Source organism: Hypanus sabinus, chromosome 10 (assembly GCF_030144855.1).
Source record: "Hypanus sabinus isolate sHypSab1 chromosome 10, sHypSab1.hap1, whole genome shotgun sequence".
NCBI classification, from domain to species: Eukaryota; Metazoa; Chordata; class Chondrichthyes; order Myliobatiformes; family Dasyatidae; genus Hypanus; species Hypanus sabinus.
This window is the reverse complement of record NC_082715.1, coordinates 152,835,635-152,854,705: the sequence shown is the minus strand read 5'-3', so window position 1 is coordinate 152,854,705 and position 19,071 is coordinate 152,835,635. Positions and strand designations below refer to the sequence as shown.

Below are 19,071 nucleotides of genomic sequence, written 5' to 3'. Positions count from 1 at the left end.
TACCTTAGCTTGTTCCATTAGCCTGAATTCAACCTACAGTGTATCCCCCGAAGCCCTTCCTATTCATGTAGCTGTCTGATATGTGCCTTTGTTTTTAAACACTGTAATTCTACCTTCCTCTAATACTTTCTCTGAAAGCTCATTCCATATATACACCAATTTCTGGGAAAAAGCTGTCCTCTAGTTCCCTTTAAATCTTTTCTCTCTCATCTTAAACATTTGTCCAGCAGTTTTAGATTCCCTTATCCTGGGAAAAAGACCGTAACAATCCACCTTACTATACTGCTCATGATTTTATAAACCTCTGTAAGGTCACCCAAGAAAAACAGTGCCAGCCTTTCCAGGCCTCTTTTTTTTAAACTCAACTCCTCCAATTGTGAAAACATCCTTGTGAATACTTGTTGCACCTTGTCTAAGTTAATCACACCCTTCTCATAATATGGTGACCAAAACTGCACACAATATTGTAGGTGTCATCTCACCAACATTCGACTGAACTGTAGCATTACATCCAAACCAATGAAGGCAGATGTGCCATATGCCTTCTTCACCCTCTTCTTTATCTGTGTAGCTGCTTTCTGGGAACTACACACTTGAACCCTCTGGGTCTGTCAGGTCCCAAGGCCCTGCTGTTCATTGTGTCCATCCTGCCCTGGTTTAACTTCCCAAAATGCACTACTTCACGCTTGCCTGAGTTTAAATTTTACCTGCCAATCCTTTGCTCACTCTCCCAGTTGATCAAGATCCTTTAGGAACTTTGATTTGAAACCAACGTTCTTCACTCTACACCGCATTACTAACTTAGTATCATACCACCAACATTCTCACCGAAATCACAGGCATCCAATTGTGAAAACAACTAGGAAGCATTGACTCCTTCTGCCAAGCCACTTTTGTATTGTGGAAACAAAATGTTTCACAGATATAGGGGGAGAAACAGAAAGGCTGGTCCATGAGTCTCTACATCTTTTACCTTTTCCCTCTTGGGTACACACATGTAGACCAGAATAACAGCAGACCCATGAAGGGCCAGATACTGGTACTAAATATACTAAAAGACCAAGGAAAGGCCAACGAAAGAGCTCAAACAGTGATGGACTGTGAGGGGTCAGACACCAGCAGTAAGAAATTTCAAAGAAAATGAAAAGGCACACTACACAGAGACAGCAAGCGAGACTCACAATTGAAGTAACTGTTCAAAGAATGACATGTTATATGGGGAGGAGGAAGATGGTTAGAAGTGGGGTATTCCTAGCTTTTTTTTATTCTTTTTATTTTCAAAACTAAAGGAAAAGATAGGAGCTCCCAGAATAAAATAGATGATGCTTTGAACGAGATACGGTCCCTAGAGTAATTAATATTCTAAATTAAAGAGAGCAATTACAGTGCTTAATTTCTGCCCCAATGCAGGCATCTCCAGTGGCAGATTCAGTACAAAGATAACTGAGTTGGGAGAGGTGGTAGTAAAATGAATCTGAGTATTCTTGTACAGCAGACAATGAAAGAAAACATGCACATACATCAAAAAGATAAGGAAAGCGTAACACTGGCCTCTATGGCAAAAGGTTTCAAGACCAAGAGCAGGATCAGTGTCTAAAGATAATGGGTAAAAGCCGGAGAATAGAGATGATCATAAATGTGGAAATATTATATATACAGTTGGCCCTCCTTATCCACTGGTTCCATATGCACGGATTCAACCAACCACAGATTGAGAAAACCCAGAAGTTCTCTCTCTAGCACCTGTTGTTTGAGCATTGTTCGCTGAGTCTCATTCAATCACTACTTTGTTTCTGTGAAAAAATGGCTTCTAGAAAGCAAATAAGTGGTCAAAGCAATTCCTCAAAGGCTAAGAGGGAGCATAAAATGCTATCTCTCATTGAGAAAGTAGAAATCTTAGATCTTTTGAAAATCATATACTCTTCAGAGATGGTCTGCCTGGCATCAGTGGTCATATAATCAGGTCTTATGATATGCACCAGTTGCGCACACTACCATCCACCACCTGCTCCCATGGTTTCCTGTGACCCTGATCGGGGTGGGGGGGGGCTACATGTTCCCCAGGGGTGACCTGCAGGGCCAACCAGAGGAAAGCAGCGCCTTATAACTCCTTTAGTAGAAATATATCTTATCTCTACCCGCCACCAAAAGCAGGTGGATGATAGATAAAGGCAGCCAAAGAAACAACAGCAACACCCACAAAAGGCTGGAGGAACTCAACAGACCAGGCAACATCTATGGAAGAAAGTACAGTCAATGTTTTGAGCTGAAACCCTAGGCCTGGCCTGCTGAGCTCCAGCATTTTGTGTGTGTTGCTCAGATTTCCAACATCTGCAAATTTTCTCTTGTTCAAAGAAACAACAGAATAAGAAGCAGGAGTGTGAAGGTTGCAGACCGCTGCTGAAGGAAGATAAATAGGAAAACAAAGGTGTAGACCTTTGAATGCTGGAATCTGACAAGTAAAGGTAGTGATAATGGGGAGAGGTGAATTGGAGATGGAGCAAGAATCAGATGGGGGAGGGAGGGGTTTGAGGGAAAGGAAGCAATAATGAGAAAACAGGAAGAGGATCAGAAGGGTGAAAAGAACTCACTGGAAGGGAGTGTAACCTGAAATTGGAAAACTCAGTGTTCACCCACAATTATATTGTAGACTATTCAGGCAAATATAAGGAATTGTTCCTCTAGTTTGTGTTGAGCCTCACCTTAGCTGTGGAGAAGACCAAGGATGAACAGGTCAGTGTAGGAATAGGAAGGGATGATGAAATGACATACAGCTAAAGCTTGGGGTGACCATTGCAGACTGAGCATAGGTGTTCTGCAAAACAGTTACCCAGTCTATACTTGGTAAAAATGGAGCAAAAAGGTTGGAGGTGGTTTGTGGCAATCTTTTTCCAAAAGTTTCTGTGAAGACAAGCTTGGTCAAAGAGACAAGTTTTACTAAGTGTCTTAAAGTAGGAAATAAAAACTAAGGGCAAGACGATTAGGGAGGAGATTCAAAAGAGTAGGTTCCAAACAACTGAGGAGGCAAATATCAAAGTTTACCCGTAATCAAAAGGTCAAACTTTGAGTAGAACTAACGTCAGGGAGCCAAGATTGCAGGAAATTACAATGGCAGAAATGGTCAAGGCCATTTGTTGATTTAAAAAGCTGGTAGAAGTCTAAAAAAAGTTGTCGTTTAGTCACATCAACACAAATCCAGCAGAGTTTGCTGATTTATGTTAATCAGACCTTCATAGAGTAAAAAGCTCTTTTCTAAAGTTAACAAAGAACATTCTCATAGCCCAACAAATTCTCAACTTTCCTCAGAAAATAAAAACCAAATGAACTGCATAATTACACACTATAAGCAGCTAAAGGAATATGGATATGTAACTTTTCTATCTAAAGTACAAAAAAATGTATGATTCAAAATTTTGTTTTGAAGTTTTACACCTTACACGGTCACAACAACTTTTTCGGGTGTTTCCTGGACAAAATACTGGCTCAGGGGTATCAAATCAACATTTCCAATCTGTAATCGTAACACAGATGCAAAAATGTCAAAGTTTCAATTTTGCTTAATCTGGCAAACACAAAGATAATCCCCAAACCTCACATACTGGGATTAGTTGGGGAATTATTGAAGAATGAAAATGTTGAGAAATGTGGACTCTGGTTTCCTCCTACATTCCCAAACATGCAGGACAATAGGTTAACTGGTCACTGTAAGGTGTGGGGCAGACAGTATCGTAATGTTTAATACAATGTGTTACAGCACCCTAATTGTAAGACTAGGGTTTGGCCCCTACTGCTGTCTGTAGGTAACTTGCATGGTCTCCCCATGACCACGTGGTTTTCTTCTGAGTGCCTCAGTTTCCTCCCACATTCCACAGTCGTAAGGGTTACGGCTGGTGAGTTTTGGAGATGTTACTTTGGTAAGTGAAGCGACACATGAGGCTGCAATTCTCACAGATGTGATTTGATGCAAACAACACATTTCACTGTATGTTTCGATGTACATACAAGAAATAAAGCTAATCTTTATTTTTAGTCTCCTGACTAAGTGAATAAGTGACTTGTACAATCTGAGGGGAATTGAGGAGAATATTAGAACATTTTTTAAAACTGGGATTAATACTGGATTAGTATACATGCAGTGGCAGATGACGAGGCTGTTATGACCATAAGACACAGGAGCAAAACACACAAAATGCTGACACAGGACCTGTCAAAGAGTTTTGGCCCAAAACGTCAACTGTACTTTTTGCCATAGATGCTGCCCAGCCTGCTGAGTTTAAAACATAGAAACCATACAGCATAATAAAGGCCCTTCAGCCCACAATGCTGTGCCAAACACATACTTTTAGAAGTTACCTAGAGTTACCCTTAGCCCTCTACTTTTCTAAGTACAATGTACCTATCCAGGAGTCTCTTAAAAGACCCTATTGCATCCACCTTCACCACCATTGCCAACAGCCAATTCCACACACTCACCACCCTCTGCATAAAAAACTTACCCCCGACATTTCCTCTGTACCTTCTTCCAAGCACCTTAAAACTGTGCCCCCTCGTGATAACTATTTCAGCCTTGGGAAAAAGTCTCTCAGTATCCACACCATCAATGCCTCTCATCATCTTAGACACCTCTATCAAGTCAACTCTCATCCTCTGTTGCACTAAAGAGAGAAGGATGAGTTCACTCAAGCTATTCTCATAAGGCATACTCCCCAATCCAAGCAACATCCTTGTAAATCTCCTCTGCACCTTTTCTATAGTTTCCACATCCTTCCTGTAGTGAGGTGACCAGAACTGAGCACAGTACTCCAAGTGGGGTCTGACCAGGGTCCTATAGAGCTGCAACATTACCCCTTCTTAACCACACAGTCAACCTGCACAGCAGCTTTCAGTGTCCTATGCACTCAGACCCAGGATCCCTCTGATCCTCCACACTGCTGAAAGTCCTACCATTAATACTACATTCTGCCATCATATTTGACCTGCCAAACTGATCCACCTCTCACTTATCAAGGTTGAACTCCATCTGCCACTTCTCAACCCAGTTTTGCATCCTATCGATGTCCTGCTTAAACCTCTGATGGCCCTCCACACACCCAACCTTTGTGTCATCAGCAAATTGACTAACCCATCCCTCCACTTTCTCATCCAGGTCATGTATAAAAATCAAAACAGATCCCTGAGATACACCACTGGTCACTGACCTCCATGCAGAATATGACCCAACTACAACCACTCTTGGATTCTGTGGGCAACCCAATTCTGGTTCCACAAGGCAAGGTCCCCTTGGATCCCATGCCTTCTTACTTTCTCCTTGCATGTGGTACCTTATTAAATGCCTTGCTGAAATCCATAGATACTACATCTACTTCTCTTGCTTCATCAATGATTTTAGTCACATCCTCAAAAAATTCAATCAGGCTTGTAAGGCACGACCTGCATTTGACTATTCCTAATCATATTATGCCTCTCCAAATGTTCATAAATCCTGCCTCTCAGGATCTTCTCAAGCAGCTTACCAACCACTGAGGTAAGACTCACTGGTCTATAATTTCCTTGGCTATCTCTACTCCCTTTCTTGAATAAGGGAACAACATCTGCAATGCTCCAATCCTCTGGAACCTCTCCCAACCCCATTGATGATGCAAAGATCATTGACAGAGGCTCAGTTATCTCCTCCTTCGCCTCCCACAGTAGCCTGGGGTACATCTCATCCAGTCACAGTGATTTATCCAACTTAATGCTTTCCAAAAGCTTCAACACATCCCTTTCTTAATGTCTCTATGCTCAAGCTTTTCAGTCCGCTGTAAGTCATCCCTACGATCACCAAGGTCCTTTACCGTAGTGAACACTGAATCAAAATATTCATTAAGTATCTCTACTATCTCCTTGGGTTCCATACACATTTTTCTACTGTCACATTTGATTGGTCCTATTCGATCAATACTTATCCTCTTGCTCTTCACATACTTGTAGAATGCCTTGGGGTTATTCTTAATCCTGCTCGCCAAGGCCTTCTCATGGCATTTTCTGGCTCTCCTAATTTCATTCTTAAGATCCTTCCTGCTAGCCTTATAGCTTTCTAGATCTCTATCATCATCTAGCTTTTTGTACCTTTCGTAAACCTTTATTTCCTTCTTGATTAGATTTTCAGCAACGTTTGTACACCATGGTTCCTGTACTCTACCATCCTTTCCCTGTCTCATTGGAACGTACCTATGCAGAACTCCACGCAAATATCTTCTGAACATTTGCCACATTTCTGCCGTACATTTCTCTGAGAACATCTCTTCCCAATTTATGCTTCCAAGTCCCTGCCTGATAGCCTCATATTTCCCCTTACTTCAATTAAATGCTTTCCTAAATTGTCTGTTCCTATCCCTCTCCAATGCTATGGTAAAGGAAATAGAATTGTGATCACTATCTCCAAAATGCTCTCCCTCTGAGAGATCTGAAACCTGACCAGGTTCATTTTCCAATACCAGATCAAGTACAACCTTTCCTCTTGTAGTCTTATCGAAATACAGGCAGTTCCCGGGTTACGAGCGAGTTCCGTTCCTGAGTCCGTCTTTAAGTCGGATTTGTACGTAAGTCAGAACAGGTACATCCAGTATTATTTAGCGTCAGTTAGTCAAACTTTTGTCTTAATATATAGTATATATTTTACCTTTCTATACATGTAAAACACTTAAGAAACGTATGTATTTCAATAATTAAATCTGTGCATTGCGTGTAATAATTGTAGCTTTCATCGGGGCAGGGCCTTTCACATGCTCCATTATTTTCACTTTATCTTTTAAAATTGTACCAATCATTGACTGACTGTAGCTTAACACTTTTCCAATGACTGATGACGTTTCACCTCTTTCTGATTACTTTATTTTCAATTGTGATCGTTTTCCATCAATGGAACAGAAACACTGTGGATTCAGCAGCAGCTGCAGGCTGCAGGTCCTGACCTGAGCTCCTCCGAGTGCTAAAGTACACCCGCACTGAGACAGGTTAAATGGGACAAGTGGGACCGGTGCTGACTGGATGGGGGGGGGGGGGGGGTCAGGGTGAACCTTGCTGAGAAAAATTTAAGCCAAATACAAAGTTACACACTCAAAACAGTGTTAACTACAACGACTCATCTTGATCTGACTCATCTCAGACAGCATCTTGATCTGACTTAAAATGGCAGACGGCATATTCCTTCCTCTGTTCGTAAGTCGGGGACTGCCTGTATTGTGTCAGGAAACCTTCCTGAACGCACCTAGCAGACTCCGCCCCATCGAAAACACAATATTGGGTAAATTAAAATCTCCCACCACAACGACCCTGTTATTATTACACCTTTCCAGAATCTGTCTCCCTATCTGCTCCTTGATGTCCTTGTTACTATTGGATGATCTGTATAAAACCAGTAGAGTTATTGACCCCTTCCTGTTCCTAACTTCCACCCACAGAAACGCAGCAAACAATCCTTCCATAACTGCAGCTGGGACACTATCTCTGATCAGCAGGTCCACACCCCACCTATTTTGCCTCCCTCCCTGTCCTTTCTGAAACATCTGAGGCCTGGCACTCTAAGTAGCCATTCTTGCCCCCAAGTCATCCAAGTCTCCGTAATGGCCACAACATCATAACTCCAAGTACTGATCCACGCTCCAAGCTCATCCACTTTGTTCATGATACTCCTTGCATTAAAGTAGACATATCTCAAACCATTAGACTGAGCACATGCCCTCTCTATCACCTGCCTATCCTCCCACTCACACTGTCTACAAGCTTTCACGATTTTTGAGCCAACCGCCCCTTCCTCCATCTCTTCAGTTTGGTTCCCACCCCCCAGCAATTCTAGTTTAAACTCTCCCCCATAGCCTTAGCAAACCTCCCTGCCAGGATATCGGTCCCCATCAGATTCAAGTGCAACCTGTCTTTTTTGTACAGGTCACACCTGGAGTTTCTCCAGCATTTTGTGTGTGTTTCTCGGACTTCCAACATCTGCGGATTTTCTTGTTTGAGACAAAGGGGCAAAATAGGCCATTCGGCCCTTTTGACCCTGTTTCACCATTCCGTTATGGCTGATTTATTATCCCTTTTAACCCCATTCTCCTGCTTTGTCCCCACAACCTTTGTTACCCTGACTAATCAAGAACCTATCAAACTCCACTTTAAATATACCCAATGACTTGGCTTCCACAGCCATCTGTGGCAATGAATTCCAGACTCACTAACTCCTGGTTAAAGGAATTCTTCCTCCTCCTCTTATCTGCTCTAAGTAGACAACCTCATGTTTTCAGGTTGTGCCTCTGGTCCTAAACTCCCCTACTACAGAAAATATCCTCTCTACATCCACTCTATCTAGGTCTTTTGATTTTCGGTAGAGTTCAATACTGCAAGTGGGGTCTGACCGATGCCTTATGAAGCCTCAGCATTAACTTCTTGTTTTTATAATCTATTCCACTCGAAATGAATGCTAACATTGCATTGCATTTGCCTTCCTTACCACTGACTCAACCTACAAATAACCTTTAGGGGATCCTGCATGAGAACTCCCAAGTCCCTTTGCACCTCTGGTGATTTAATTCTTTCCCCATTCAGAAAATAGTCTACCATTTATTCCTTCCACCATACACTTTGGTACACTATACAGGTGTCCCCCACTTTACTAATTTTCGTTTTACACCACTTCACTTTTGCAAAAGACCAACATTATTAACCTGTTTTTACATTACAAAGAGGATTTTTTGCTTTTACAAACAATTTTCCCATATAAATTAATGGTTCTTCGCTTTACACCATTTCGGCTTAAAAAAGGTTTCACAGCAACTCTCTACTCTTGTAAAGTGGGTGGACACCTGCATTCCATCTGCCATTTCTTTGACCATTCTCCCAATCTAAGTGCTTCTGCAAACTCCATTTCCTCAACATTACCTGCCGGCTCACCCAACTTCACGTCATCAACAAACTTGGCCACAAAGAGGTCAATTACGTCATCCAAGTTATTAACATATAACGTGAAAAGGAGCATTCCCAACACCGACTCCTGTGGAACGCCACTAGTCACTGACAGCCTACCAGAAAACAATCCCTTTATTCCTACTCGTTGCCTCCTACCAGTCAACCAATCTTCTATCCCCGCTAGTATCTTTCCTGTAATACTACAAGTTCCCATCTTGTTAAGCAGCCTCATGTGTGGCATCTTGTCAAATGCTACCTGAAAATTCAAAAATACCACATCCACTGCCTCTCCTTTGACTATCCTGCTTGTTATTTCCTCAAAGATTTCCAACAGATTTATTAGACAAGATTTCTCCTTAAGGAAACCATGCTGACTTCGGCTTGACATTCCTGAATTTCTGGCATACTGCTGGTGTCTTCCATAGTGAAGACCGACACAAAATGCTTAGTAAATTTATCTGATTTTTTTTGTTCTCCATTGTCATTTCTTTGTCCTCCATTATGGTGCTCTAGACTGAATGTTTCTGTCAAGGTTTGACACAGACAACTGGAGAGTTGTATTAAGAAAGAATCGCAAAGAAACCCCAATCTGAAAACCTACCAAATTCCATGAAAGATGAAGGGTCAGATTGCATTCTATAAGGGCCCATTAGTTGTTGACTTTCCTTTTTCAATTCTGTCTGTACTTCAAAAGTGTTAAAAGCATCTTCTTCATCCTCCAGTTCTACCCTTTTCAACCTAGTGAGAGAACAGAAATTAGGATATAATGTGATTGTCTCATTATTGAATTAGTACTGTGTGTATCGGGTGGATCTCAAGGGATGCAAGAGTCCAAAAAAAGGATGAAGCAATTATTAGCCCCTTGAACTTGCTCTACCATACAATAAGAACACTGCTGACCAATCTTGGCCTCTACGCAGACCTCTCTCTACATATCCTTTAACTTTTATACAAGGATAAAATGAAGGATATACACTCAGTGGCCACTTTATTAAATACACCTGCATGTGAATGCAAATATTTAATTGGCCAACAATGGGCAGCAACTCAATGCATAGGAACATGCAGACATGGTCAAGAGGTTCAGCTGTTTTTCAGACTAATGGAGAACTATGATCTAAGTGACTTTGATCGTGGAATAATTGTTGGAGCCAGATGGGATGGTTTGAACATCTCAGAAACTGCTGATCTCCTAGGATTTTCACACACAAATGTTTCTAGTGTTTACAGAGAACAGTACAAAAAAACCCAAAAAACATTCAGTAAACAGCAGTTCTGTGGGCAAAAACACATTGTTAATGGGATAAGTCAAAGGAGAATGACCAGATTGGTCAAGCTGTCAATAAGGTGACAGTAACTCAAATAACCACATGTTAAGTAACAACAGTGGTGTGCAGAAGAATATCACACTGAATGCAGAACACGATGAACCTTAAAGTAGATGGGCTACAGCAGAAGACTGCACCAGGTTCCACTCTTAGACCTAAAAAAGTGGCCAGTTTAGACCTAGGTGGAAGGCAGAAAAATCTTCATTCACTCACCACATGCTTGAGAGTATGATTCTAGAAACATGTTTGACAAATCTTAATGAATTTTTTGAAGAGGTTACGAGGAAAGTTGATGAGCGTAAAGCAATGGATGTTGTCTATATGGACTTCAGTAAGGCCTTTGACCAAGTTCCGCACAGAAGGTTAGTTAGGAAGGTTCAATCATTAGGTATTAATATTGAAGTAGTAAAATCGATTCAACAGTGGCTGGATGGGAGATGCCAGAGAGTAATGGTGGATAACTGTCAGGTTGGAGGCCAGTGACTAGTGGTGTGCCTCAAGGATCTGTACTGGGTCCAATGTTGTTTGTCATATACATTAATGATCTGGATGATGGGGTGGTAAATTGGATTAGTAAATATACAGATGATACTAAGGTAGGTGGCGTTGTGAATAATGAAGTAGGTTTTCAAAGCTTGCAGAGAGATTTAGGCCAGTTAGAAGAGTGGGCTGAACGATGGCAGATGGAGTTTAATGCTGATAAGTATGAAGTGCTACATTTTGGTAGGAATAATCCAAATAGGACATCCATGGTAAATGGTAGGGCATTGAGGAATGCAGTAGAACAGAGTGATCTAGGAATAATGGTGCATAGTTCCCTGAAGATAGAATCTCATGTGGATAGGGTGGTGAAGAAAGCTTTTGGTATGCTGGCCTTTATAAATCAGAGCATTGAGTATAGGAGTTGGGATGTAATGTTAAAATTGTACAAGGCTGAATTTGGAGTATTGTGTACAGTTCTGGTCACTGAATTATAGGAAAGATGTCAACAAAATAGAGAGAGTACAGAGATTTACTAGAATGTTACCTGGGTTTCAGAACCTAAGTTACAGGGAAAGGTTGAACAAGTTAGGTCTTTATTCTTTGGAGTGTAGAAGGTTGAGGGGGGACTTGATAGAGGTATTTAGAATTATGAGGGGGACAGATAGTGTTGACGTGGATAGGCTTTTTCCATTGAGAGTAGGGGAGACTCAAACAAGAGGACATGAGTTGAGAGTTAGGGGGCAAAAGTTTAAGGGTAACACGAGGGGGAATTTCTTTACTCAGAGAGTGGTTGCTGTGTGGAATGAGTTCTAGTAGAAGTGGTAGAGGCAGGTTCGATATTGTCATTTAAAGTAAAATTGGATAGGTATATGGTCAGGATAGGAATGGAGGGTTATGGCTGAGTGTGGGCCAGTGGGACTAGGTGAGAGTAAGTGTTTGGCATGGACTAGAAGGGCCGAGATGGCCTGTTTCCGTGCTGTAATTGTTATATGGTTATAATTTAATTTAATGGTTTTGGATGGGATTGACAGGATAGATGTGAAGATGTGAGAATCTAGAACCTGAGAAGGGCAGTCTTAAGGATGGCAAGTTAGGAAAAAGTAAAGAAATTTCTTTTCAAAGTGGAATTTTTAAGAATTCCATCTTTGGAATTCTGTCCTATAATCAATATATTTTTAGGATAAAGAGGAATCGAGGAGACTGAGGGGATAAGTCAAGATGGGCCAAATAAACTGATTCTGTGCTATACTTTTCTATGACTCTATAGCTCTAACATTTGATATCTTCTTAAAATGTGGCAACATTTTTATTTTTAAGGGCTGTTTTACCTTGAAGGTAGGAACTTGACCAGCAATTCCTGAAAATCTATCTTCTCTTCTTTCTTGCACTTAGTATTTCTCACTCGAGCAGAGCGCCTCTTAGCTGGTTCACCAGCCTCATCAGTAATTCGCTTCCTTTTGGAACCTTTCTTCACCTTGTCCATGATTAAAGAGTCTGTTTAGAACAAGTTTATTTCAACAGAAAACATCAGAAATTTACAAACGGCAACAGTAAATACTGCAAGAAGTTTACTTTGTCAATCACACTATTCTCTTAACTCCTTTTCCTATAATCATAAAAATAGAACCAAACTTTACTGCCACCAATTCATTTTACAATTTTCTAGTGGTAATGGTGAGTTTAACACAACTAGTCAAAAATTACTGTCTTGACTATAAATATTATCCTGTCAATATATATATTCTTAAGATATTGTGTGCCCATTATATTTTGCTTGTTGTGAATACTTCAACAGATGATACAGTAGTGCACGATTCATATCCCTTCCATTTATCTACAATCTCTTCCAGTCCTAAAACACTCTCAGCATTGCATTTTGCTGTTGCTGAAGGCATCTGTTGAGGACGACAGCCAAAAGGAAGAAATCAACAGAATGGTTAGACATGTAGCAAAACAGCATCTGGAATTCAGTTACAGAAGTGTGAGGTGCTGAACTTGGGAATGGCAAATGAGATGAAGGAATTTACATTAAGTGGAAAGATATCAAAAATATGGCAGGAAGGCAAAGGGGAACACACACACAGATCCTTTAAAGTACACAGGAGGGAGAAAAAGTGATGAAGGTGATTATAGAATTACTTAATACTTATCAAGGTGTGAAATAGAAGATCAGAACCAAAAGAAGAAACTATATAGCTTGCAGCAAAAATACTGTATGCAGTCTTAACATAAGAAACAAGGAGCAGGAGTAGGCCATCTAGCCCATCGAGCCTGCTCTGCTATTCTAAAAACTCATGGCTCATCTGACTATGGACTCATCTCCACCTACCCCATAACCCTTAATTCCCCTAAGATGCAAAAATCTATCCAACCTTGTTTTAAATATATATTTACTGAGGTAGCCTCCACTGTTTCAGAGCAGGAAATTCTACAGATTCACTACTCTATGGGAAAAGTAGTTCGTCCTCATCTCCGTCCCAAATTTACTTCCCCGAATCTTGGCGCTATGTCCCCTAGTTCTAGTCTCACCTACCAGTGGAAACAACTTTCCTGCCTCTATCTCATCTATCCCTTTTTGTACATTTCTATAAGATCTCTCATACTTCTGAATTCCAGTGCATACAGTCCCAGGAGACTCAATCCCTCCTCATAGTCTAACCCCCTCATCGCTGCTATCAACCTCCTCTGCACTGCCTCCAAAGCCAGTATATCCTTCTCAAGTAAGGAGACCAGAACTGCACATGGTTCTCCAAGTGCAGCCTCACCAGTATCCTGTACAGTTGCAGCATAACCTCCCTGCTCTTAAAGTCAATCCCTCTAGCAATGAAGCCCAATATTTCATTTGCCTTCTTAATAACCTGCAAACCAAACCTTTTGTTATTCATGCAGAAGTACTCCCAAGTCCTTGTGCACAGCAGCATGCTGCAATCTTTTACCATTTAAATATTCCTATCTTCCATTTTTCTCTCCAAAGTGGATGACCTCATATTTACCAACATCGTACTCCATCTGCCAGACCTTTGCCCACTCACTTAACCTACCTATAGCTCTCTACAGACTCTCCATATCCTCTGCGCAATTAGCTTTTCCACTCAATTTAGTGTCATCAGCAAACTTAGATACACTACACTTGGTCCCCTCTTCCAAATCGTTAGTGTATGTCATGAACAGTTGTAGGCCCAGCACCGATCCCTGCATAACACTGCTCACCGCTGATTGCCAACCAGTTTAGCACCCGTGTATCCCATCTCTCTGCTTTCTGTTAGTTCTCAATCCATGGTAATACATCACCCCCAACTCAATGCATCCTTATGACCATCTTACTGTAGGAAGTATGGCAACATCAGCAAAGAATGCTATAGAGGATTTATAAGGAGATTGCAGAGTTATAACAGAGGGAGGTCAACTAGACTTTCCAAGGAATAGAATAGGTTCAACCTGCAGTCAAAGAAAAATTACTACACATCTGTAGGTTCTAAGGTAACTAATGGCTCAAGTACAATCTCTTGCAGGCATCTCTCCTGCAGATTCTGCCACATTTGGTGTAGACTCTTTTCACTGTTTATGCTTGGCCTCAACTTACTCCTGTCATGGAGACACGATGCTTGGTGCCTTCCTGAACAGTTCTCTGACAGATTAAGCAGTCTTGTGTTAGATGTCCATAAGCAACAGCCAGCTTCAAGAGCCCAGTGGCAGACAATCTGGCTCATTTATCAAAATCACTGAGCATGCCCAGAACCCTCAGTTGAGAAAGGACACAGACACTGGTTCACTTGTTCTGCCAGTGGATTTGGAGAATTTGGTTGAAGCAGTAATGGTAGTATCTCTGGAGAACTGCTGTACCAACATTGTTTCCTGTATTTTGTTTAACACAGAAGAGTTGGATCATTACTGCTTGGCAGACCACAAATCCATTACCAGGCACCACATCTAGGCCTTGAATATCCTTTAACCTGGCAGCCATGGATATGTTAGTGCACTCTAGGCAGTGACAGACATGGTCACTGATGTCTGCTGTCTTTGAGATATGGCTCCAGAGATACAGGATGTTATCCGTACTGACCAGAGTCTAACAGATTGTTTTGTTTTTTTTGGTGGGGTCTTTGCTGTGCACTGGAGATTAAGGCTTTTTTTCTTCTAAATGCTTAGTGAAAGACCACTATTTTCAGACACATCAGTAAAGGTATCACTACCGATTTGGAGTTTAGTCTCATAGAATGCTTACTGTCATCCTTGTACAGCAACTTAACAGCCAAGGTTCAGATGATCCTGGTTCTGAAATGGAAGAAAATACGTATCGTTTCCAGCTCTCCCTATGGATTAACTCCAGCCAAGCAGAAAGCTTATTGAAGGAAGCATTGTAACAATGAAGATTAGAGGAGGGTTGGTGCAATGACCCCAATCTGCAAGCGGATCTGTGTTGGATCCATTAACAAGAATCACAAATAGCATGTAATTGTGGACCAGACAAAAGGATTCTGACAATTTCATGAGGGGCCAAATTTGTAAAGGAGATTGTAAATGATCCGCCTTTCGAAAGGTCAATAAATTCTAGATCCAGTGATGGATACTGCTCCATAGTGTTATTGTATTAGTTGCATAGTTAAGATACACTGCACTAAATAATCAGAAAGGAAAGACACATTCTCTAGAAGAGAACAGAGGATATTTTTCCCCAATCACTGAGTTATAAACCTATAACTCACTGCCTAAATGGTTTAAAACAGAAATCGCCTACTGCATTAATAGGAATAGGTTAGTACTCAAGATGGCTCAACATGTTCAACGGGGATAAAATCAGACAAAATGGTACAGTGCTTAACTGGGGAAGGGCTAACTTTGAAGGGATGAGGCAGGAACTAGCGAGAGTAAATTGGAAACAGATGTTCAAAGGGGAAAGCACAGAAGTAATGTGGGAGAAGTTTAGGGACCACTTGAGCTGGGTTCAGGATAGGTTTGTCCCACTGAGGCAAGGAAAAAATGGTAGGAGAAGGGAACCGTAGCTGACGAAACACGCGAGGCAACTCGTCAAGAGGAAAAAGGAAGCATATGTTAGATATAAGAAGCAGGAAGTAGGAGGCACTTATGAGAAATATAGGGTAGATAGGAAGGAGCAAAAGAAAGGACTTAGGAGAGCTCAAAAGAGGCATGAGAAGGCCTTGTAATGTAGGATTAAGGAGAACAAGGTGCTCTATGCATACGTGAAGAATAGGAGGATGGTGAGAACGAAGGTGGGACTGCTAAAGGATAAAGAGGGCAACATGTGCCTGGAGGCAGAGAAGGTTGGGGAGGTCCTAAATGAATACTTCGCTTCAGTATTCACAAGTGAAAAGGATCTTGATCAGGATGACGTCGAAGTAGAGTGGGCCTGTGTGCTGGACAATGTGGAGATTAAAAAAGAAGTGCTCGACCTTCTTAAAAACATTAAGATTGATAAATCCCCAGGGCCGGATATGATACACCCCAGGTTGTTGTGGGAATTGAGAGGAGAGATCGCAGGAGCATTAGTTGTGATCTTTGAAACCTCTTTGGCTGCAGGGGAAGTGCCAGAGGACTGAAGAATGGCAAATGTAGTTCCCTTGTTTAAAAAAGGTAATAGGGAGAAACCTGGGAACTACAGACCGGTGAGTCTTACATCGGTGGTATGCGAACTACTGGAAAAGATTCTTAAGGATAGGATAGATGAGCATTTGAAGAAGTACAGTCTTCTCATGGATAGTCAACATGGCTTTGTGAAGGGAAGATCGTGCCTCACAAGCCTGATTGAGTTTTTTGAAGAGGTGACAAAAGAAATTGATGAGGGTAGGACAGTGGATGTGGTCTACATGGACTTCAGCAAAGCATTTGACAACGTCCCTCATGAGAGACTCATCCAGAAAGTCATGAGGAATGGGATAGGTGGAACCTTGGCTGTTTGGATAAAAGATTGGCTTAAAGGAAGAAACCAGAGAGTAGTTATGGAAGGAAAGTATTCTGCCTGGAGGTCGGTGACTAGTGGAGTGCCACAGGGATCTATCCTGGGACCCCTGCTATTTTTTTTTATATAGATGACCTGGATGTAGAGGCGGAAGGATGGGTGAGTAAGTTTGCGGATGACACGAAGTTTGGAGGAGTTGTGTGATGGAGCTGTAGGTTGTTGAAGGTTACAAGAGGATATAGACAGGCTGCAGAGTTGGGCAGAAAAATGGCAGATGGAGTTCAATCTGGACAAGTGTGAGGTGATGCATTTTGGAAGGACAAACCAGAAGACTGAGTACAGGATTAATGGTCAGTTACTTAAGAGTGTGGATGAACAAAGGGACCTTTGAATTCAAATCCATACATCCCTCAAGGTCCCTGCATAGGTTGATAGGGTAGTTAAGAAGGCCTATGGGATGCTAGGCCTCATTAACAGGGGGATTGAGTTCAAGAGTAGAGAGGTCATGTTGCAACTCTACAAATCTCTGGTGAGACCGCACTTAGAATATTGCATTCAATTCTGGTCACCTCATTATAGGTAGGATGTGGAAGCTATGGAGAAGGTGCAGAGGAGATTTACCAGGATGTTGCCTGGTTTGGAGAACAAGTCATATGAAGCAAGGTTAGCAGAGCTGGGACTTTTCTCTATGGAGCGTAGAAGAATGAGAGGGGACTTGATAGAGGTCTACAAGATTATGAGAGGCATAGATAGGATGGATAGTCAGTACCTGTTTCCCAGGGCACCAATAGCAAACACCAGAGGGCATATGTACAAAATTAAGGGAGGGAAGTTTAGGGGAGACATCAGGGGTAAGTTTTTTTTTTACACAGAGGGCTGTGAGTGCCTGGAATGACTTGCCAGGGATGGTGGTGGAGGCTAAAACATTAGGGGTATTTAGGAGCCTCTTGGACAGGCACATGGATGAAAGAAAAATAGAGGGTTATGGGGTAGTGTGGGTTTAGTACTTTTTTTAAGGATTGTATGGGTCAGCACAACATGGAGGGCTGAAGGGCCTGTACTGTGCTGTAGTGTTCTATGGTTCTATGCCAAGTTACAAATTGAGCACTGGAAAGCACAATTAGCTTTTTGCAACTAATCACCAATAAAATTGATCAAAAGACATCCTTTTCACCAAACATTTTTCAGATGATTTGAGGCTCATTTTGTTGCTGAATTCTTTCACCCAACTTGGTAGCCTTGCTTTCAACAGTGCTTCAGTCCTTTTTCCTTAAATAATTTCAAACCTCTACCTCCCTCTCTTTAGCATGCAACCTGTTCAACCAAGTTTTTCATCCCAATTGCTCCTTCTGACATCTCAAGTAGATGCAATAGCAAATTAATTGAATGTGTGGATAAACAAGTTATTCTGTTCACCTGAACAAATTATTTTACATGTTGCACCAGCACACCACAGCAAATTCCTAATATACATGTAGATGTATATGGTGAATAAAGTTGATCCTTGAACACCTCTCTTGTATTACCCCTTCTTTGAATCCACTTCCATCCACCCTGCTGTTATAGCTTCCCCCACATGGCTTAAGGCAAAAGCATAATGGAACACTAATGCACTTAAAAATGACAATTCAAAAATAAAACACAAAATAATTGAATCCACAAGTATTCACCCCCTCCAAACCAGTATTGAGTTTGTGTGGCTAGGTCTCTATCAGCTTTCTCCATCTGGACACAGCAATTTTTCCCATTCTTCTTTGCAAAATTGCTCACGCTCTAGTTGGATTGCATGGGGATTGAGAATGAACTGCCCTTTTCAAGTTGTGCCACAAACTCTCAATTGGATTGAAGTCTGGACTCTGACTTGGCCACTCCAGAACATTAACTTTGTTGTTTTTAAAGCTATTCCTGTGTGACTTTAGTTTATGCTTGGGATCATTGTCTTGCTGGAAAACAAATTTTCTCCCAATTCACAGTTCTCTTGCAGACCGCATCAGGTTTTCCTCCAGGATTTCCCTGTATTTTGGTGCATTCATTTTACCCTCTACCTTCACAGGCCTTCCAGGGCCTGTTGCAGTGATACATCCCACAGCATGAAGCAGCCACCATCACGCTTCACGTAGGGATGGTGTGTTTTTGATAATATGCAGAGTTTGGTCTGATGGCCAAAAAGCTCAAATTTGGTTTAATCAGACCGTAGAATCTGCTTCCAGCTGACATACCTTATGGCAAAGTCTCGCCCAGGTTTCACGAGTTTTCCCCCCAACAGTGGCTTTCTCTTTACCACTCTCCCATAAAGTTGCGACTGGTGAAGCACACAGGCAACAGTTGTTTGGTATCCACAGTCTCTCTCATCTCAGCCACTGAAGCTATTAACTCCTCCAGAGTTGTCATAGTTCTCCTGGT

At 41.6% G+C, this 19,071-nt stretch overlaps 1 protein-coding gene across 4 annotated transcripts in view; it reads right to left on the bottom strand.

Moving 5' to 3' along the window:
• The window catches only part of cabin1 (calcineurin binding protein 1), a 563,877-nt gene that overhangs the window by 467,276 nt on the left and 77,530 nt on the right, over positions 1–19,071 (bottom strand). For 3 of the 4 annotated variants that reach the window (XM_059983285.1, XM_059983287.1, XM_059983286.1), the window contains exons 9-10: positions 12,080–12,245; positions 9,542–9,678 (exon numbers count right to left, since the gene is read on the bottom strand). In XM_059983285.1, the coding sequence (XP_059839268.1) occupies positions 9,542–9,678; positions 12,080–12,245 (303 nt within the window). Of the gene's footprint in view, positions 1–9,541; positions 9,679–12,079; positions 12,246–14,976; positions 18,120–19,071 lie in introns of those variants that run through there. The other variant, XM_059983288.1, reaches the window with a different exon arrangement.